The sequence below is a fragment of the Neolamprologus multifasciatus genome, chromosome 18 (genome assembly GCF_963576455.1).
Source record: "Neolamprologus multifasciatus chromosome 18, fNeoMul1.2, whole genome shotgun sequence".
Taxonomy (NCBI): Eukaryota; Metazoa; Chordata; class Actinopteri; order Cichliformes; family Cichlidae; genus Neolamprologus; species Neolamprologus multifasciatus.
In genome coordinates, this window is record NC_140456.1 from 17256301 (window position 1) to 17277737 (window position 21437).

Consider the following 21437-nt stretch of genomic DNA (forward strand, 5'->3'; position numbering starts at 1 on the left):
GGAATGGTTTGACATTAAAGCTTCTTCAAATTCTTGTTGAGAAGAATTTTTAATTTCTCATAGATCTATTAATGATTTCTTATTGGACTAATTTCCAGCTCCAAATGATTATTTGGGGGTTTTCTTTATAGAGTAACTTTGCAGGATTCTGATTGGCTGGCCCTTTAGAACAAAAGGTATTTACAGCACGTGTTTGTGGCTTGTGTGGTCGCAGCTGCAGCCGTGCACATGACTGTATTAAAAAATCTGCTCTCGCTGACTTCATACAGATCCAAGAGTAGAAAAAAGCTTGAAACCAAGCCTCTAGAGCAGACTGAGTCTGACTCAGGGCGTAACACCCACATATTCTTCATTATATGAAGCTTTTCTCCATAGTTAATATGAACACCACCGATTTAAAAAGTGTGTCTGTGACAGAAAGTAAGAGATAAACAACATTTTAAATACAGAGGGAGAACGTTCTAACCTGGATCTCACCGAAGTCCGAACCCACACCAGCATGTTCACCATCATTTGTTTCCATCTGAAGACGAACAAACAAGATTTAAGTTGTTTCATGATTTAATTTTATTGTGGTTTTTGTGCTCTGTAGACAGAGCCGGGTGAGCTGTTCCCACGCTTTATGCTAAGCTAATTGCATTCCCTAATCCAGCTACATCCCTAACAGAGATAACCTTTGTCTCTAAGCAAATAATGTTGAACTGTTCCTTTAATAAAGAAGCATTGTGTGGCATAGCTGGTTAATTCTGAATCTACATAAATACAGTTTTAAATTCTACGCAAATATTGATCACGTTTCTTTTTTGTTTTGTTGCGCATTATTTTCTTTATTTCTGTAGTAGACGTTACATGCTTTGCTTTTTACTTGTGCTGTTTTGGTGGTGGTGGTGTCGGTGTCTCTTTCGCATTTTCTGTTATGTGTGTAACACAGAAGTATCCAGCTGTTTGGTACTGTCTGGTCGTGCAAACCTGTCCTGGCTGAATTTTCAGAGTGTGAGAGTTTTTCCTCTCATGGTGTGACAGTTAAACCTGAGATCATCTTTTTCGCTGAGCTTTCCTTTGCTGTGTTTTCATGAATATTTCTTTATAATCTTCTTTTGTTTTGTTTTGTTTTTTTGGATGGCCAAGGACTCTTTGTGTAAATAAAATAATAATAATAATTAAAAAATTGAAAAATGATATGCGGTTTTGGTTTATTAACATAGAAGCATCCATTGACTTACCCCGAAACTGCTCACATCAGCCAGTGAAGTGGGCTAAATAATGGGGCAGATTTGTGGCCCTGTGATTACCAAAGTAAGAGATTACAGAAAACACAAAAGCAAAAACACTCCTTTTGAGCTTTTTCATTAATGCAATCCTCAAATCTGGCAGTGGAGTGGAGAACGTGACTACTTAATGAGCGCTGTGTGATTTGACTGATGTAGCAACTCAGGCAAAGCCACTTTGTTTCCTCCGCTTGCATCAGATGCCGAGGAAAACATGAGCCCAGTTGATGCCCGTTTCAAGCGTTTCTATATGTGACGCGCAAATATCTGAGATTGGAATTACAATTGCAAAAAACACAAATTTAAATCCTTGTTTTAAGTACGATGAAATGTGACGTACAAAGGCTGCGCGTCCATTTCTTAAGCACCTTTTGAGACGAATACATTGCAACATGCGCTTTGTTTTCCTCAGATATAAGAACCGACACAGTTAATCAGCTTTGCAGTGCTGCAAGATCTGCGTGCCTTTACTGTTTTTAGATTAAAACTCAGACAACTTTGACAAACACGAGGACAGACGTGGAAAGGTCCCCTATTAGTTTGCGACCATAATGAGATTTTTGTGTGGCAACATATTAAAATTGTACTAATGTCTCAAGAGTTTAGGCTGAAGGATTAGTTGAACTGCTCGTATATGCATCGCTTACTGAGAGAATGCTTGATTTACTCCTCCCTCATAAATAAAAAACAAAGTATTTTTGTCTCAGTAGGCAGTCATGGAGCTGGCAGGAATGCAGTGTTGCTCAAAAATTTGAAAGAAGCAACGCAATACAACAGAGAACTTAAACCTCAGATGAAAGGCAAAATACTTTGTCACTCTGTGAGTAGCAAATGAACATGGTGTAACAGATCAACACAAAATAACAAGTGCATTGATAGTTATGCATTTATTTTTGCATCCATGACCCATTTATATGAAAAATCATGTGAACAGATCCTTTTTTTCTTTACCAGTACTGACAGTTCAAGCTTAGACATTTTACTTGAGATTTATTATCATGGCTCAGAAGGCATCCAGCAGCTTACGCTGTCTGCAAAGGAGGACACGCAATCACTTTCTCAAAAACAGCTCGACACAATGATCAGTTTGTGCCATTGTTCTAATAATGAGTGGCAGCTGGTCACGGAGAAATATGCAGAGTCACGAATCATTAGGGTTTGTACATCCCATGAAAGGTGACGGGAATGGTGCACTCCACCTCTGCCCTGGCAACCTCAGAAAGATCCTTGGCGTTGAGGATGAGGAGGTACGCTGGTCTCTGGGCACCGGGAGCTGCGACAATGGTAAGCAGCACACCTGTGGGGACAGCAAACACCAGCCTTGCTTAAAAATTACTTTTTACAATACAAGTAATTGTTAAAACACACTGCATGGAACATTATACTTTAACTGCTGTAGACTTACCATCATCCTCATCGACAGCATCAGGAGTCTGTACAAACAACGGCTCTGAGGGGTAGGAGTCGGGCTCCTGCCATACCCAGGTCTCCTTGGTCTTCACGTTCAACTTGCAGATCTATACAGAAATCAAAAGAAAAAAATCAACCAAAAAATTTTTTTTCTACACTCACAGTCTGAAATCTGCTGCTCTAGTCTCTTACCCTGTCTGGTATGAAGTGGTTGAGACCCAGGGCGTAGGCGTATGTGTAATTCTTGCCGCCATACCTCTTGTAGTTAATCTGAGGAAACTCAAAAGCTACAAAACCAAAGAATACCAAAAGATCACTCAGTAGCCATTCATCCCTTTTTGTCCACTTATCCTATTTAGGGTTGCGATTGAGGGTGGAGCTGTCATAGAGCAAGAGGAAGGCTACACCCTGAACAGATATGCTAACCTTCACACCTACAGTCAGTCATCAGTTAACCCTGTGTATGCTTTTTTGGATGTTTGTACTCATAGTCCACACAGAAAGGCCCCACACTAGAATCAAACCCAGCACCTTCTTGCTGTGAGGCAACAGTGCAAGCCAATGCACAACTCAATCATTCAGTAAAGTCTCAAAATGTCTTCTTGAAAAACAGCTGCATTGTCACCTTGGTGAGGACTGGAGAACAGCACCTCAGGCTCAAGCCAGGTCGACCCATCAGCGTACATGGTGGCTGTAGCTGTGGTGTACGGCAGGCTCACCAGATTCTTCCCCTGCTCCTCCTACATCAAATCCGGATCATGGTCAGAACAACCAAACCTTGTATTTGTTTGTGGAAGATTTTATCAGTCTGATGAAAGAGAAAGGTGCTTACCTTGTGGACATCCAGGGGAATGACGTATCTGCGCACCTCCGGCTGGGGGGCGAGCACGGCTGCCTTCTTCACCTCTTCCCAGTTAGCCCTCAGGTTGGCCAACCAGAGGTAGTTGTAAACAAACTCAAAGCTGCAACACAAAAATGTTCATGAGTATTAATCTTGCTGGATCAAACAAATGCGGTCGGTCGAATGCTTCGGTTACCCTTTCCAAGCACAAAGGTCAACAACAATGAACCCCTGGTCCTCGAAGGCATTGATATGATGAAACATGCCAATAGGTGCTCCTTTAAACTTGAGATCGATGTACTCTCCTGGGTCCTTCTTGGCAATGTGGAACAGGGTCTACAAGAGAATATCAGAGCTTCAGATAAGATTATAGAAGGAGAGCAGCCAAAAACACCAGTGTGGGGTTTTTGTGGATTTAAAGATATTCGTTCGGCTCCTTACTCCTTGGCTCTCATTGGATTCGAAGCAGTCCATGTAGTTGCAGCCACGGATACTCCAGGCGCTCAGGAACTTCAGCAGGTTGATTTTCACAGGAGTCTCCACAAAGACAAAGTAGTTGTCTGTCATGCCGAAACTGAAGTAGATAAAAACACAAAACAATAAAAACCCATCAACTAAATTCAGTTCAGTTTTATTTACATAGCTCCAAATGACAACAACAGTTGCCGTAAGGTATTTTATATTGTAAGGTAGAGACCCTTCAATAATACAGAGAAATCACTTCGGCGACAGTGGGAAGAAATCTCAGACAGAGAAGTGCACCCATCTCAGAGTGTGAGGCAGGACAAAAATAACACTGAATCTCGCACACAGACTCACAGACATGTGGACACACCTGTGCACGTAGGAAGGCTTGAATCTCTGATAGCTGGGGAACTGCACCACCACCTTGGACTTGTCGATCGGATCAGATTTATCTACAAAAGAAAAAGTTGTGGTGTTTTAAAGGGATCACTCACTGTTTCGAAGTCTCCGCTTGGTCCAACACTTCATAAAATCTATATGATGTTTACACTGACAGAAAATACGACCTTTTTCATAAGTAATTTATATTTTTGCACTTTAACCTTACTTTCTATGTCTGGGGTACTCACACTGTTGTATTTTAATCCGTGGGTATATTTTTTTTTAATAAAAGGTAGACATAGCCATTGTAGAGTAGATTAAGCATCATAAGTACATTTACTTATTTGTGTTATTTGGAAAATAACCATCTTTTTAAATTCCGTCTTATTTTTTTGTACAAAATGAACTGAGTTGAATGAAAAACCAAGTGTTTGTGTTATTGTTGCATGCAGGGTTGATCTAAACCTTTCTGCGTGGGTGGGATCCTGACAATATTGTAGGCCAGTGATGCTCCTTTCCCCATGCAGTTTCCAATGTTATACACAGTACCGTCCCTCTCAATATGAGGGTGGGCAGTCACTCCATTAATATTGACATAGTTGCACATATCGACCTGCACAGAAAATAAAGGCGAAAGCTGTAAAGGTGAAAAGATTGCTCGCTCTCGTCTCAGATTCGATGTACTTTATTGATGTACCTTCTTCAGAGTCTCCAGCGTATCTGTGTTGACTTTAGTGATGTAGTTGGTTTCTGTTGCAGCATAATAATCCTCACCAATAGGGTAGACACTCACCAAGCAGTTGTCTGTGACCTCAACACCTTGGAAGTAAGTGAAAAACCTGCAGCCGAAGAAAAAACAGGAAAAGACTGCAGTCTATACAGGATTGTAACAAAAAAAAAAAGGGAACTTGGAGATAAAATACTGCAAATATTTGAAAACTTTGAGACATTTCTAATTTGCTCTAAAATTGTGCATGTGGAACCAACCTGGAGAAGATATTCTTGCAGGGATCAGGATATGCGAATGTACCAAACTCAGTAATGACCACACGCTTCTCTGTAATGGCTCGCACATAAGCATCTGTCCTGACAAACCTAAATGGAGAAAAGAGAGCAAATGCAAGATCCACTTTATGGGTCATTGACTACCCCTCAGACTTCCCATACATGCAGCAAGTGGAGGGGAATGCACTAAACAAAACAATCACGTGTTTGCAGGAGTGTTTCATGCAAATGTGTTTGGTATCTATGAGTCAAAATCTCGTGTCAGGACTCAACATGAGCAAACTGGCTCGACTGTGTTAAGTAATCCATGACACCATCCAGTCTTATGGCGACGTATGATGTTTCACACAAAATCACACAGCACCGGCTACTCAGCTACAGTTCAAATGCAATATGTGACACTGAAAAATGACCGCCTTACTTCCGGAAGTAGGTGACCTGGCCATTCTTGAAGTCAAATTTGTGCATGAGGGCCTGGCCATCGAAGAGGTGATAGAAGGGTTCATCTCCAACCTCAAAAAGCCCGGGTCCCAGACGGAGAAGGCTTCCCTTCAGAAACGAAGGAATCCGGCCTGCAGAATGAACGTGGATCACAGAAAGTTTTCAGTGTGCTGAGTTATAAACTAGAAAGTATAAATTTCCAGAAAAGTGCAGTCGATATGCAAATGTCAAAAGAGTTATTTTCGTGTCTAGTCTATTTCTGTCTGAAAGATGTAAACAAACCTGTGACTGTTGCGGGAACAGTCTCAGACAGCTCCTCACATGTCTCAAAAAGCTTCCTGTAGCCACCAGCTGGGTGTTCAAATCTGTTAGCGAAAAAAAAAAAAGAAAAAAAAAAGAGCAAAGACATCAAGAAACACTGCAGCCAAAGAAATTATTGCTGATGGGTTTTCAGCAGGTTAAAATTATATATCTTTCAGCTTTAAGTAATTTTAGGATTTCTGATGACTTGCACCCATGAATGGTCAGAAACCCAACCTGCTCCTGACTACCTAATCCTGTGAAAAACACCACAGGATTAGGTTAAAGATTTCTCTACCAAAAATCTAAATAATTAATTGCATTAATTTCCAAAAAGTACTGAAACAAACATTACAGTTTTCACCTAACAAATCTGTTTAGTTAATTCACTTTAAAAAAAAAAATACTACCCTGCTTGTCATTCAATGTAATAAGAAATATGAGATACAATTGAATTAATTAGAAACTGACCGGCTGACCATGGTTCCTTTTTGCTGTTGAATATAAAACAAAAAGCAAACTGTACCAAAAAACCTGTGGTCACTGGTTTAGTAACTGAAAGCCTCTGATCTCCCACTGGATTTGAGGTATTTATTCATCTGGGCCTCCTCGGAGTCAATCTACGCAATCAGCGCTGTAAAGCTTTGTCCCAGCCAATCATGTCACATGAGGAACAAGTATCCCATTGTGCCAATATCCTCTTTTGGGTGACCCAATGGCTACACCTCTCAACCTGGATTTATTGCAGAGAATATGCACTGCAAAAAGTGATGCTTGTGTGTTGGATTTCTTTTTCTTTCTATTTTTAACTGTTCTGATTTATGTGTTAAGATAAAATTATGCTGAGTCACAGACAGTTTATTTTAGCACTCATGCAACATGTAGGTCAACTACCCATTATGAAGAAATATCAAGAGTAGAAACTTTGATCCACATAACACTGGTTTTGCACATTGTGTGAAATAAAGACAAACACCTTTCTCATCTAAACTGCAGCTTTTATCCCAAGTGCAGTCCATATTAGTGCCAAAACGTTTATTTACTACACTTTTACTATTTTAATTATATATATATATTTTTTGTAATTTCAAGTATACATAGGGTAAGTAGAAGCTAGGTGCTGCTAATCAAATGAACTCTAAATGACCATCAGTAATCTGTGAGCATCTCTGTAAAAGGTTTTGGCAGTTGGCAAGTGTGGCATTGTGTTAACACAATGCCACAATTTTCCCAGGAGTGGACTCCAAGGTCAGACTGTGTGCCTCAGTTAGCATGTTAAATGTTAAAGTTCATGGCAGTATAAGACCGTTTGGAAGCAGTAAAAAGAACATGGTAGCACAGCTTAGTTCAGTGTCCTCTGAACAAACCATAAAACTCCTGGAATGCTGTCCCGTATATCATCTCAAACACATCATACTAACCGTGTAGCACAGCGGTGGAGGGGTGCTGATTTTGCCTGTTTTGCAGTCACAGGACTTGGGCAGCTTTCATCACTGAGATGACCATGAACTTCTCTGTATATCAAAGCGTTCTACAGTCAAATGTGAGGCCATCTGTTCAAAAGCTAAAGCTTGTCCAAAACTGGGTCATGCAACAATATAATAATCTGAAGCCCAGCAGCAAATCTACAACAGAATGGCTGAAAAAAAGATGTTGCAGTGGTCCAGTCAAAGTCCAGACCTTGACCTGAGTGAAATTTTTGTGGCAGGACCTTTAGAGAGCTGCCCACAAACCTCAATGAACTGAAGCAACGTTGTAAAGAAGAGTGGGGTAAAATTCCTCCACAACAGTGTGGAAAAACTGATAATGTCGCACAGAGAACAATTACTTCAACTTATTGCTGCTAAAGGTGATTCTACAAGCTACTGAACTATGTGGTGTAGTTACGTAGTCTCATCCCAGGACTGCAGTCACAAGTCATGAGAAAACTCTCTTTCACTCTGACTGTATGTGGGGAAAACAAACAGGTAATTTTGACCCAGAAATGAAATAAATGAAATAAACTCACTGCTATCTGCACTTTAACACTATTTTTTTTCTTTTTGGATATTAGTACTTAATAAAAATAAGAACTGTTTTTCAGTTAAACCTCACTGCCATCATTAGGTGGGATTGTACAATGACTGTTATACAAAATGCTACTTGGATGAAATGTGGCCAGTTGTTCTTTGCTCTGAGCACAAAATGCCTTAACTTGCTTGTCTCAGTGCCGCGATAATCCAGGTGAAAAGGATTAGCCTGAAGACAAACGCTGTATTGTTCCTCCTGGGAAAAAAAACACTGTTAGGAGAGAGTTGCGTCACTGCTGTGTGACGTAGCGGCCTCAGCCAACACATGAACTGAATGAATGGGAAACGCAAAACATTGTTGTGATAATCTCTTGGGAAAGAAACAAAGCATCTCTGAGTTCTACGGTCATAATCGCAGCTTTAAGGGGTCGGCATAAGTAACACATCAAATATAATCAGCACCCAAAACAGTGAGTATAAGAAACAAACAGCTGATTAGACCACAAACAAGTCAAGTAAATGCAAAGAAACAAAGAACACCTTTTAACCTCCGTCGGTCTGCAGAGTGCTTTACGATGTTCGCACAGAGCATCAAAATGGACTAATATCGAGCACACTAAAGCAAAGATTAGAGATTTTTTGAGGATTGATGCCTTAGAGCATGCAGTCACAGTAAAGCAGCTTAATCTCTGCGATCACAAGCAGCAAAGGGTCTTTGATGATATCGCCAATACAAATGAGACAGTACTCGTCTTTGAACTGAAAAACAGGTGGTAGACTGTTCATTATAATTTCAGCCTAATGAGACTCTGGGCTTGAAAAGAGATCTTTTAGCGTATGATGTTGCTGCACCTTATTTTATCCAGGCAACAGAATGGATCGATGCAGAGAAGCTGGTCGGTTTTAGAAAGAGTTTTAAAAACAGAGTCTTTTTTATGATGTGATTGCATTTCATTGTGAAAATATAAAAAAGATACACTGGATGAGCTTTGGAAAGAGTCGATGCAGCTGATAACTATGATTTGTTACTGCAAATGTGTTGATGCTGATACAGCTGCAGTGTCTGCAGTAATTTAACCAAATCCAAAGTGCGCTCATTCAGCTGTTAACACCGGAAGTCTTTAAACGAGATCTCACAGCTAAAAAAAAAACTGTTAGAAACGCAATATGGCCTCAGGGAGGATCTGCGACAGTAATTTGGCTTCATTTTTTTTTCTTTTTTGTATTTTAAATTTAATGATTTTGTAAGAAAACAAAGAGTAAGATAATATTTCAAAATCAAAACAAGATCAGTGAGACTTTAGAATAAGTCACGAGACTGCAAGTATGACTTAGATCTGGAGTTTTTCATTTTTGAGGAAGTTGTAAGCTTTGGAACAAAATAGTTTCAGCTTCTTTGAAAAAACACTGTTACTTTTCCCTCCTCTGGCTCTCAGCTACATCCCCCCCAGTGGCGTTTGTTCAGATGTCAAGTCTGCAGGTCATTATCACCAATCAGATCCATCACCAACTTCTTCCACTTTCTGAGGCCATTTAAACCATGCAGTCTACTGAAAGTCAGTAAACATAGTCTAAAATATCTGCTTTAGATTAAACTCATGAGTGAAACAAGTCGTCACACCACTCCCACTTTTATATTTTCTTCCATCTAGATAGTAATGACTGCAAGGTGAGGATCACCATCTTTAATTTCTCGAGTTCATGTAACAAAAGCCAGGAGCTGCAACTGACAGAGATGAAACATGTCCACAATCTCATGGATTACTGACTACCTGACAGGTAGGCTGCAGTATGTGAGACTGCCTGTTTTATTGATGGGCAGTACAGGAGCTCCACAGGGGGCAGTGCTGTCTCCAGGACATGCCACCTACAGAAATACTCTGACTGATTGTGGAGTGGATGGATCTATTAGTGATGAGCAGGAAGAAGAGTACAGAGCACAAGTTGATGATTTTGTTGAGAGTTCTGGGAGGAATCATCTGCTTCTAAATGCGAATAAGAACAGAGCGATGGTGTTTGACTTCAGAACAAAGAGACATGTCCCATGACAAACACGGGTCAAGATGTTGATGTGGTGGACCTGATGATGAGAGGCTGAATTTGAAGACTGACACAGAGGCTGTGAAAAAAAGTGGATGAGCTGCCTGTTTTTCCTATGAAACTGAAATCCTTCAATGTGTGCTCGAGGTTTTCTATCACTCAGTTGTAGTGAGCACATTGTACTTTGCTGTGTTCTGCAGGGGGAAGCAGCATCTGAGCTGGAGACACCAGCAGACTGGATAACCTGAAGAGGAAGACAGGCTCTGTGATTTCTTGCAAACTGGACCCTTTTGAAACTGAGGTGGAGAGGAGGTCACTGAAAAAACTAATCCATCTTTGTAATCCTGACCACCCTCTGTACCACTTACTGGACAGGTAGTGGAGCAGCTTCTCTAATAGACTGATTCAGCTCTGCTGCCTTAAGGACAGACACAGGAAATCTGTCATACATCATGTTATCATTGCCTCTATTCAACATAGCAGCCTGGCAGAAAATCATTTGCAAAGATAATAATGGTATTGTATTAGAGAACCTCGTGGAATGGGTGGCTGAGCAGCTGCAAGCCTTGCAGTAGTTTATATTGCAATGCAAAGTGTTGGATGCAGTGGTGTAAAGCATGCTGCCACTGGATTCTAGATCAGTGGAGACATGTTCTCTGTCGTGATGAATCACACTTCTCCATCTAGCAATCTGATGGCCGAGTATGGGTTTGCAGTCTGCAAGGAGAACTGTGCTTGTCTAAATGCACTGTGCGAAAAGTAAAATTAGGTGGAGGCGGCATTAGGGTCTAGGGTTGTTTTTCGGGAGATTTGGTCAATATTCATCATACAATGAAGTATTACATGCTCCCAACTTTGTGGGAATGGTTTGGGGATGGCCCTTCCTCTTCCAAAATGAGTGTGCACCAGTGCACAAAGCTAGAGCCATAAAGACATGGATGAGGAAGTTTGGTGTGAAGAACTTGACTGGCCTGCACCTGGCCTCAACCAGAACAGAACACCTTTGGGATGAATTATGCGTGTGAAGGCAGATGAAGGAATACTTTTGGCAAGATAGATTGATAGATATTATTATTCAACTTTATTCGACATTGAATAGCAATCATATTCCCAGTTAAACGCAATAAATCCTTTTAGAAATGTCATAAAGGGATGGCTTTTTCTAAATAGCTTTAGTTGACCAGACTGGATTAATTTATGTTGGTTGGTTGAAAAGCTATGCTTAAGTAGTTTCCCCAAAACTTCTCATCAATACTGAATGAGGCGCTTTGGCCACGTCTTGTATGTAAAAATGAAAATAAAGGGCGCCCTCTGCTGGTAATTAATTGCAGGTCAAAAGTATTTCTACATAGTACAAACCTTGTAGTACGCTTCTTTAAAGGACGATCGATTTATTCCATGAAGGTAAACTAGCCTCCAGACTTGATGATGTGCTGTTTTAATAATTTACTTTAAAACCGCCAGTTTCGCTACACGCATGCGCACTTCAATCGATAATTACCCAAGATGGCGGCGAAACGCCACAGTTTGCTGTAGTCGCTAGTTAGCACATACCCAGAAAAAAATTACCAAAAAAACCCAAATTGGTTTTGTAACCAGCGGATAGACGGTAGTGTGGTTTAAGACTAGCAGTTGGCGGTTGTGTTACAAAGGTTTTAAGTCGGGAAAATGAGCTACACAACGAAGGTGGTGCAGGTGACGAACGTGTCGCCGAGCACAACGTCGGAGCAGATGAGGACACTGTTCGGTTTTCTGGGAACCATCGAAGAGCTGAAGTTATTTCCACCAGAGTAAGTTAAATAACTATCTGTGGGCTTATTAGCGGCTTTGATATTGTAGTCACAGGCTGTTTGGTCGTGTTTCCTAGTAGACTCCGTAGACTGGTTAGCATGCACGCGCAGGTCCATGCTAACCAGTGACCTGGCCCGCAGTCTTTTATGTCTTTGTCTGGCCTCATGAACCGCGCGTTAATCCTATTTATTTCTGATAGTCTGCTTATTTCCTAAACACTGATAAAAACGTGTATTTAGGCTTAATATGTCCCCGTCAGTGTTTATTTGGGTCTTAATGTTACCGTAGTGTCTTGTTTTTCAAAGTATGTAAAGTCTCTTTTTATCAATGAGAGGAAATGCAGCAAAAGTCATTAATAATTAATATAAACACGCCCAAGTTGAGCTTGTGAGGAAGGGAAAAAAATAGTTGTATTAACTTGAACAGTCTCTCCGATGTTAGGTTAGGGTAACTCTAGCCCTCCTTTCCCCAGTCGTTTTTATTATAATTGTGAGTCTTTCCAACAGTCCACAGTAAATTTTCTTCTAAAGTATACAGTCAGGGCCTGGGTACTTGTATTTATTTCTGTTTAAAGTGTATGTTATAAATCTGCTTTAAACTCTGTCTGCATATATTTGTTGTGTGTCAAATCCACACTTAAGTGACTAACACAGCATGTGGGTGCCACTGGACCACATCAGGTTGTCAGAACATTTTCTCCAGCTGCTCCCTTTAGGGATCCACAGCTGACCATCTGCCTCCATCTCACCCTATCCCTAGCATCCTCCTCTGTCACACCAATGCTCTGCATGTCCTCGTTCACTACATCCATGAACCCCCTCTCTGGTTTCCCAATTTTCTTCCTGCCTGTTAACCCTATATTCATCATCCTTTGTCTAATATATCCACTATCCCTCCTCTGGATGTGTCCAAATCATCTAATCCTTTTTTCCACATGCTGTCCCTCTGATGTACTCATTTCTGATTTTGTCCATCCTGCTCACTCCAAGTCAAAGTCTTAACATCTTAGCGTCGGCCTCCTGTTTATTTGTCAGTGCCACTGTATTTAAACCATACATCATAGCAGGTCTCGCTACAGTTTTATGTACTCTTTCTTTCACACTCGCCACCATCCTTCTGTCACAAATCACCCTGACATTTGTCTCGATCCACTCCACCCTGCTCCAATCTTTTCTCCACCTCGCTTGTGAACCGTTGATTTGGACGGTTGATACCAGGCATTTAAACTCCTCTACCTTTGCTATTGCTGCTCCTTGCATTTTCAGTGTTACATCAGGATGTCAAAAGAGGCTGAAGAAAGCAATGTTTAGATTTTGTAAAAATGTTTTTTATTGCAGTTTTGTCTAAATTCACGTCATTTTACTTTACCACTTCTATAGTGATTCGCCGATGCCGGTGACATCCCGGGTGTGCTTTGTGAAGTTCCAGGAGCCAGAGTCTGTTGGTGTGTCTCAGCATCTGACTAACACGGTGTTTGTGGACAGAGCGCTGATAGTGGTCCCGTTTGCTGAAGGTTTGTATAAAAGCTCATTGTTGAATGAATTGTGATGGTGCAAGACTGTAAAAAGGTTGTTGGGTTTTTCCCGTCTCCTGTGAATTCACCCTGGCATGCTTATATGAGCTTTGTAAGATAATTTTGAATGAAAGTGGTATTGCCATTCTCCTCCCATGGCTCGTGTGTTTAAAGCAGACTTCTGCTGTCAGATTTGTGGTGAACTGTTTTAGCGCATTGCACATCTGTTTTAGCACAACAACCCTTAAACAGATCTTTGTTACCTGGAGTTAAGTTGTTCGGGATATAGTGAGGTGTTTGTCTCTGACTAAAACAGTAATGTGCTCTGCGCTCAGAAAGTTCAGTGTACCAAACTCTGCTTTACACACCAGGACACGGACATCTGTGGGCACCACAGGCACGTCAAAGTTCAGAAGTGATGTACTTGAAATGCTTAACCAAATGCATTTTTATTCTCACCATATATTGGACTACCCCCTGTTAAACTTCTCTCTGTTATTTGTGTGTGTATGTGTGTGTGTGTGTATGTGTGTGTGTGTGTAATTTTTGTAGTGAAGAAGGCAAAAGCAGCCCCCTCGTTGATGGCTGAAAGTGGTCCTCTGCCTGCCAACAGGGAATTGTAGACATTTGCAAAGGCCAGCAAGCATACAAGCCCCACCACTCTCTCTCTCTTCTCATTTTGTCTCCTTTTTTTCTTTCTCTGCCTTATCTTTTTCTTTCCTTCTGTCTAAATTGTCTTTCCCAGGTGGTTTTGAGAATAAAGTTCAGATTTCTAGGGCATAACCTGAAACTGTGCAAATTCTGCACTATTTAACGACACTTTTGAGGGCTGCTTGGTCAAGTGTTTTATGGTTAAGAAACGGTTCTTTTGCAGATAAGGCTGCCTGTATTCATCACTTTTTAATGTCAACAAATCCCATGAAAACACAGAGGCCATTCAAGTCCACAGACTAGTAAATGCTTGTTTGTTCATTAGGGTAATTGCAGCTGATGCAGTTTATTTAGAGTCGGTGCCACAGGCACCATCATGCTCTTTTAAAAGCTCACTAGCATACGCAAACAGATTTTAAACAACAGCTGGAAGTAGTCCCTAGAAGATGGACAGTTGTTTGAATAACACCACAGTACTTCTTTTAAAGAAACCACTTCGCCTTCTATAGAAGTCAGACAATATATTTATGAAAGTTTTACACCTGATCAGCTGGAAATCTGTGTCGGAAATCTATGATATCACCTGATGTTATGATAACATAATGAAATACAGCCGCAGGTACGGCAGTTGGTCTGTTCAGCACCGCCGATTCCTCCTGTGCATTTCAGAATTTGGATGGAAAATATGTTTGCATGTGATTAATAATGACCTAAACAAAGAACAGGGACCCAGGAGGGGGAAAAGATCCCAGAATTTTACACTTTTATATCAGCTGGGACTGCATGTAAAACACGGGGACATGATTACACAGTAATTTACACATAATGCTACAGCACTAGCATAAATGCTGGTAACGCAACCACTTGTGTAGGTTGTGTTGTAGCTCCACAGAAGTCTAAATCAGGCATGAGATGGTATTCACTAGATTTGTGGACAGTAACAAGAATATTTCCAGCCTCATCCTTTTTTAAAATGGCTTTAAAAACCATCAACTTGGGAGTGACACCAGTTATTTGGCTCTGGTGCAATAATTGTATATGTCAGGGGTCTGTTTTTTTTTTGTTTTGTTTTGTTTTTAGTTAATACAAAAACACACTAATGCCAAAGTAGCCTACTCTGCACAGAGTAGATTTAAAAAAAAATTTTAACCTCATGATGTAATTTCAGACTTGACAAGGGGAAAACTAGTCAGTGATATAATAAATACATGGAACTAATACTCTCTGGTATAAATCCTCTGAGATAGGCGACCGACATGACGTAGTGTTGGTCCAGTATCCTCTTTAACAGTGGTTTTCTTTTGTTGTTGTGTTTTACAGTTCTTTTTCCTGGCTCAGCCAGTCCTGTATACCAGGCCCTGCTGAAAATACCATCCAACCGTTTTGTCTCCTGCAGCATTTTCTCTCTCCAGTGTGCTCTTGTGTTTAAGTGTTGTGTGTCTGTATTTAGGTGATGTCTCTTTGTGAATGGATTAAGTGTGAGATGATGATGATGAGGTATTTGAAAGATAAAATTGGAGGCATTTTGCATTTTAAAATAAACAGCCCACCATCCTCTGTCCAGGTTTGGTTAATTGATGCAGTGACAGGTAAGGATACTGAGATAATGATGCAGGCAGCATCTAGCCTGAATTTTGTTATTGCCATTTAGCATATAAACTACTTACTTCTCTGAAATGTGTTTGTGGTGAGTAGACGCTGATGGTTTGCATAGTGTTCTTGCCGAATCCCTAAAATTCTCTCTGTTGTGTGTGTATCTCAATTTTTCTCTGTGTGCTTTTAGTAGCGAAGCCGGCAACGTGAATCGCTTGTTTCAGTAAACGTCAAAAATGAAAATTGAGGGCACACCGAACTGGAGAAGCAGCTGTGCTTGCTAACGTTTGGTTCATGACTTAAAAAACACATTCAGGTGATCTATTCTTGGCAGTGTTCATTGGAGTAGTGTGATTTATTCCAGCAATAGTTAAGTCACTGCAATGATTATGTTGAATTAAGGGAACTCTTCTCTGATGTATGAGGTAAACATGTGAAGAAATGTGAACACTTTTCTCTTTTTTTTTCTCCAAAATGTCTTCTCTGTAGTGTGTGTGTGTGTGTGTGTGAGTGTGAGAAACCTTTCTTCTCTCCTAATGCCTTTTTCTTTATTCCTGTAGGATCTATTCCAGATGAGGCTAAAGCTTTGTCACTGCTGGCGCCAGCAAATGCTGTTGCAGGAATTCTGCCAGGGGGAGGCCTTCTTCCGATGCCTAATCCCATCCCCAATCCACCTGTAAGACCTCACTGTTTAACTGTGTTGGATGTTACATGGTGACATAACCAAAAGTCTTAACATTTTTGCTCTGATATGACAAAATGTAACTTGAAGCCTTTTTTGAAAAAGTAATTATGCATTTAAAGACATACAGAAGCAGAGTGTAAGATAACATAAAAATACGACTCACAGATAAACTGGCTTTTGTTTATTTATTTTTTTTTAAAGTTGGATCATTTCAAAGTCCATCTGGTAGCTTTTCACCTCACCAGGGGGAGTTTGTATAGTTCTTTAAATCCGCTTTTTCTCCCTGTGTTGCATTTCTTTTTTTTCTTTTTCTTTTTTTTTTTTTTTTGGTAATTTGTAGGATTGTGATAATGCAAAATTGTATTGTGCTCATTCACATCCTTTTAGCATAAATGGTTTGAAGCAGTCAGTCATGTTGCCGAGTTACAGGTCTCTTGCCAAGTTGTGACCAAGCAGTATCCTCTCTACGGTTTTCCTTCATCCACTCACATATCCATCAGTTACTCCTTCAGCTCCGCCATGTTTCTGTCATTTCAAGTCGAAAGCGTATATCAGCATCGGTTAATGTACAGCGTGTCTGCTTACATCACATCTTTACATGCCTTGCTGGCCATTTTCTAATGAGAGAAATTAGTCTCCTGCACATAAACAGTGATTTTTGGCCCAGTGTATCAGATAGCACTAATATAATTACATAAACACTTGTTAGGTATTCGTATCTGGATATTCTTGGCCTGACATAAATTTGTTTATTCCAGCTTGCGAACCCCTTTGGTGCACCTAATATAGACGCAATGGCAGCGTTTGGATTCCCAGGAGCTGGTATGAATCCCCAGGTGAGAGGTTTTCTGAAATGGCAGTGAACAAAGCTGATGTTGAATGTTTTGAACTGACAGTCTTTATCCTCCCGTTTCCACACAGGCTGCTGATCAGCTGTTGAAATTGATGACTGATCCAAAGTAAGTCTCTTTAAAGATTCTTCTTTGAATGCTGTGCATTAGGGTTTTTTTGTTTGTTTGTTATTTTTCCCAGGCACCGTAAAACAACTGAGGCACAGGAAAGAAGCAGTTTGGTGTTTTGTAGTAATGAGTCAACTAATTAATATTTATTTGTTTAGACTGAATCCCCTGGCGGCTGGAATAAACCTGAATGCTGGGCTGAAGGCTGACGCAGCTAATAAAGAAATCGAAGAGGCAATGAAGAGAGTCAGAGAGGCCCAGTCGCTCATTTCTGCTGCTATCGAACCCGGACGTGAGTGCATTAAAGTTCAGAAGATCTTGTTGCTAGGATGTTGGCTTTGCGATATAAAACAGTGTCTGGATTGTCTGCACTGCTGTCATTACAAACACTTATAATTAGGTCAGCTTACTTCCCCAGATGATTTCCTTGGCAGGTTTTCATGTTTGCAAATAGTTTGTTTTTGCTTTTGTTTTCAATGTTAAGAAAAAACGTTTGTTAACCCTTTAAAACAGGACGGAGCAGGCACGCTCCGTTTTGCGTAACTATTTTTAAATCCCTGTAGAACCGGAACCACGTAAACTAGTACAATACTTTTTTTTTTGCATATGAAACTGGAGGAGTTGTACTTACATCTTATGCCATCAGCTCGTCCTAGGTCACGGTTTCCTTCCACATATAGCTTTGCAAAAAACAGCATAAAAAGCACTTGCAGCAACAAAAACATAATATTCCAGTAACACACTTTGCCAATTCAGCTGTTCATAACACTTCCTACATTGGAATAGACGTCAGCGCGAACTATCGTATGTGCGCCATTACTTGGCCGAAACCAGAAGTGGCGTCATTTTTTTACCATTTCCTCTTTTTTGTTTTTTACCTTCGGGGCCTTAAAAGCCTATACTGGTGTTTTTAAAAGTCATGTTTGACTTCATGCTTTTCTGAATAGTTTCTGGGATGCTTAGAACTCAAATTGCACTGCTGGAAATAGTTTGTTTTGATGCACGTGCTGTTTTCTTTGCAAATTTGCATTATAATATTTTTGTTTTTCCAGCAGTATATAAAAATTGGTGTATCTCAAAAATAAAACTATGAAGACACTCCTGTTGTTAGTAACTATTTTGTGCAACTTTTTTGTATTTACAGTTTTGAGGAATAAGCCTCTTAAATTTCTCTAACTAGAAATATATGTAAAACAAACAACAACAATTTTCAATTTTTTGTAGTTTATTGCACTTTTTTGCAATTTATGTAATTATTATAGACTTAATGCATACATATTATTAAAATTTGGGCTATAACGGTTGTATTGATGTATAGCAACTTGAAATGCTCTCAAAAATGGCTCTGCAGCATGTAAAAATATAAAGATAACTCTGGCGGACTTGGTTCTATGGTAGGTCTTAAAGGGTTAAACACAGAATACTGGAACTTGACCTGTATTTTGTTTTTCTGACGTGCAGATAAGGAGACAAAGAAGAAGCGCTCTCGGTCCAGGTCCAGATCCAGAAGGAGGAGGTCCAGATCGCGTTCAAGACACAGGTGATTTACTAAAACTTATCATCTGCAGAGCTGAGATGAGGAAACTTTGTATTGTTTGTTTTCACATGAACAGCAAAGTTAAATGTTGTGAATGAATGGTTTCAGGCGAACCAGAAGCAGGTCGAGGCGCAGATCCAGATCGAGAAGCAGAAGACGCTCCAAAAGCCCGCGCAAGAGACACACCCACTCTAGAGACAGAGGGAGGAGATCTCGCAGCAGATCCAGGTGTGTTAACTGTGTGAAAACCTGACCTCGAACCTGTACTCTGAGGTCTGCAGCTGGGAAACCTGAGATCTAAATCTATATGCATGTTTTCTTTTTATCTACAGAGAGCGAAAGAAAGAAGATGCAGGAAGAAGGAAATCCAAAACACCACCCAAAAGCTACAGCACAGCGAGGAGGTCACGCAGTGTGAGCCGGTGAGTACAGCCAAGGTCTTCAGCTGACAAGTGCTTGAATTCTATTCTTTCAATATTAAGATAATTTAATGACTGTTCTATGGTCAGATTTACCAAAGTACAAAATCAACAGGAACAGAGAATAGTTAATGTACGTTTTTAAGTATAGTACTTCCCTAATCACGATAAAGCTGCTAATGCTTTGACAGGAAATAAGATTTAATGCATATGACAGTTATTAATGAAATGCTAGATTTTTGGTTTTCAGTCACATGTATTTATTTCAGCTGCTTCTAATATCCTGTGTATGTGCAAAACTTAAATTATTTTGTTCTGTTTGCAGAAGACGCAGGAAAAGTCGCAGCGCCAGCCGTTCTCCTAAGAAGTCTCCTAAAAGGAAAAATTCCCCATCTCCATCTCCTCGAAGGTTGTCTGTATTTAATACCTTCTGGCTGCACTGAATATGTATTTTAAGTTTCTCCTGAATGATTTTTTTTAAAGGAGAAGTAAACATATATCCATTACTAATCTTATTCTGGACTTTTCACTTTCCATCCTGTTTAGACACAAAAAAGAGAAGAAGAGGGAGAAGGAAAGGGACCGGGACCGTAGGAGCGATAAAGAGCGCAGCCGTGAAGAACGGGAGCGCTCCAGCAGCAAGAAAAAGAAGAGTAAAGACAAAGAAAGGGAACGTGACCGGAAATCAGACGCAGAGAAAGATGTTAAGGTTGGTGTGTTGTGGTTTTAGACCCTGTGAGCATCACTCTTCTAATGTTAGCCAGTCGGAGGGAGTTTGTGCTTTTTTTTTTCGAGGTGTCTCATGCATCGGCTTCCTTTCCCAGATCACCAGAGACTACGATGAGGAAGAGCAAGGATACGACAGCGAGAAGGAGCGAGGTGACAGGAAGGACTCGGACGATTCCGCTTTGTCTCCTCGGTCAGTAGAAGGTAATGGCACAGCACGTTCCGCGAAGCAGGCCAAAGTTAACGGTGCCGATGATCGCCACGAAGAGGACATGGACGTCAGCGACTGACTCGTCCGTCCCGTCCTTTCCCACATTCTCCCTCCATGTTGGTTGTGAAAAAGCTACATCTTTCCCCCTTCCTACTGGGGCTGAATCTGAAAATGTGAATTGTTTGAAATGTATCAGTTTCTGTCACAGGAGGGAAGCGTGCCCTTTTGCAAATGTTTGATGCTAAAAATCATCTGCCCTGACATTTTTCTCGGTTTGTCACATTTACTGTAAGTGGTCTTTCTGCTCTTTGCTGCTACAGATGTAATAGATTACAACTGGAAGTAGGCTTGCTTTGTGTTTCTTTAGCTTGTGTTACCAGATTTCTTTCTTTTTTATTTGTCTTTACATATGAACCTTTTTCATTTCTGTTGTGTGGGGTGGTGTGATGCACGGGTCTCTTGTCTTCACCAAAAATGCAAAGATACTGCGTTTAGCTTCTTGTTATCTGAGAGTACTGATTGTTTTATCAAGGATTTCTTTTATATATTAAAGCTTATTTAAAGAGCTAAGACTGTGAAAATTTGTAACTTCCACCTCAGGTTGGGGGGGCTAATGATACAGATATGAAAATCCTCACATCTGGTTTAAAAACACATGTCTACAGGTTCAGCTGTTTGATCACACAGACAATTTTGCCTTCAAATTGGTCAAACTAGTCAAAGGCAGATGTGCCTAAATTGGTAATGCTAACCTTTGGCATCACGTAGGTCCAGTGCAGCAATACTACATAAAGTCTTTATTGGCATAAAACTAATGCTGATGGAGGATTTCTAAACATAAATTTTCCAGTTCAGTTAGATCATTTTACATGTGGGCCACATGTGGGCTGGATCAACAGGGAAAGCGGTAAAACCGATGAGAAGACAGGTAAAATCTAAGCACACCTTCGCATTTTCTTAAGCTCGGCCAGATTGGAGTCTTTGCTGGGCTAATTCTAGTCTCTGGGACTTGTCTAAAACGCTAACTTGGACTAATCTGGCATAGGTTTCTAGACATTTTTAGGATGTTGAATATATTAAAAAATCTCTTTCATATTAAAGTGAAAAGAAGCCTAGGCTCTGAGAAATTAAATATTTTTCAGATAAAATGACCAGTTTTATTTTCCAATGTCTGCACTAAACACTGAAGCCA

General features: G+C 40.4%; 2 protein-coding genes across 2 annotated transcripts; one reads left to right on the forward strand and one right to left on the reverse strand.

Moving 5' to 3' along the window:
• Positions 1-2136: 2136 nt before the first annotated feature.
• rpe65a (retinoid isomerohydrolase RPE65 a) lies at positions 2137-6738 on the reverse strand. The gene is made up of 14 exons (XM_085140406.1): positions 6583-6738; positions 6094-6176; positions 5792-5942; positions 5353-5460; positions 5063-5204; positions 4831-4978; positions 4355-4436; positions 3961-4093; positions 3716-3855; positions 3511-3640; positions 3304-3418; positions 2871-2965; positions 2674-2785; positions 2137-2565 (listed from the first exon to the last, which is right to left on the reverse strand). The coding sequence occupies exons 1-14, from the start codon at positions 6591-6593 to the stop codon at positions 2420-2422; spliced, it is 1596 nt and encodes a 531-aa protein (XP_084996532.1). The 5' UTR covers positions 6594-6738; the 3' UTR covers positions 2137-2419.
• Positions 6739-11637: 4899 nt separating this feature from the next.
• On the forward strand, positions 11638-20810 carry LOC146497680 (uncharacterized). Its single transcript, XM_085140408.1, has 12 exons — positions 11638-11950; positions 13331-13464; positions 16269-16384; positions 17152-17229; positions 17315-17352; positions 17511-17644; positions 18814-18892; positions 18998-19117; positions 19222-19311; positions 19634-19717; positions 19855-20017; positions 20133-20810. The coding sequence occupies exons 1-12, from the start codon at positions 11829-11831 to the stop codon at positions 20322-20324; spliced, it is 1350 nt and encodes a 449-aa protein (XP_084996534.1). The 5' UTR covers positions 11638-11828; the 3' UTR covers positions 20325-20810.
• Positions 20811-21437: the final 627 nt, after the last annotated feature.

Bases quoted from the DNA above. Each gene is read 5' to 3' on its own strand.
- rpe65a (XM_085140406.1), bottom strand. The intron at 3,419-3,510 runs GTAAGCACCTTT...GATTTGATGTAG, and splicing joins TTCCCCTGGATGTCCACAAG to GAGGAGCAGGGGAAGAATCT. The intron at 2,566-2,673 runs GTAAGTCTACAG...CTGTCCCCACAG, and splicing joins TGCTGTCGATGAGGATGATG to GTGTGCTGCTTACCATTGTC.
- LOC146497680 (XM_085140408.1), top strand. From the start codon at position 11,829: ATGAGCTACACAACGAAGGTGGTGCAGGTGACGAACGTGTCGCCGAGC. The intron at 19,118-19,221 runs GTGTGTTAACTG...TTTTATCTACAG, and splicing joins AGATCTCGCAGCAGATCCAG to AGAGCGAAAGAAAGAAGATG. The intron at 19,312-19,633 runs GTGAGTACAGCC...TTCTGTTTGCAG, and splicing joins AGGTCACGCAGTGTGAGCCG to AAGACGCAGGAAAAGTCGCA.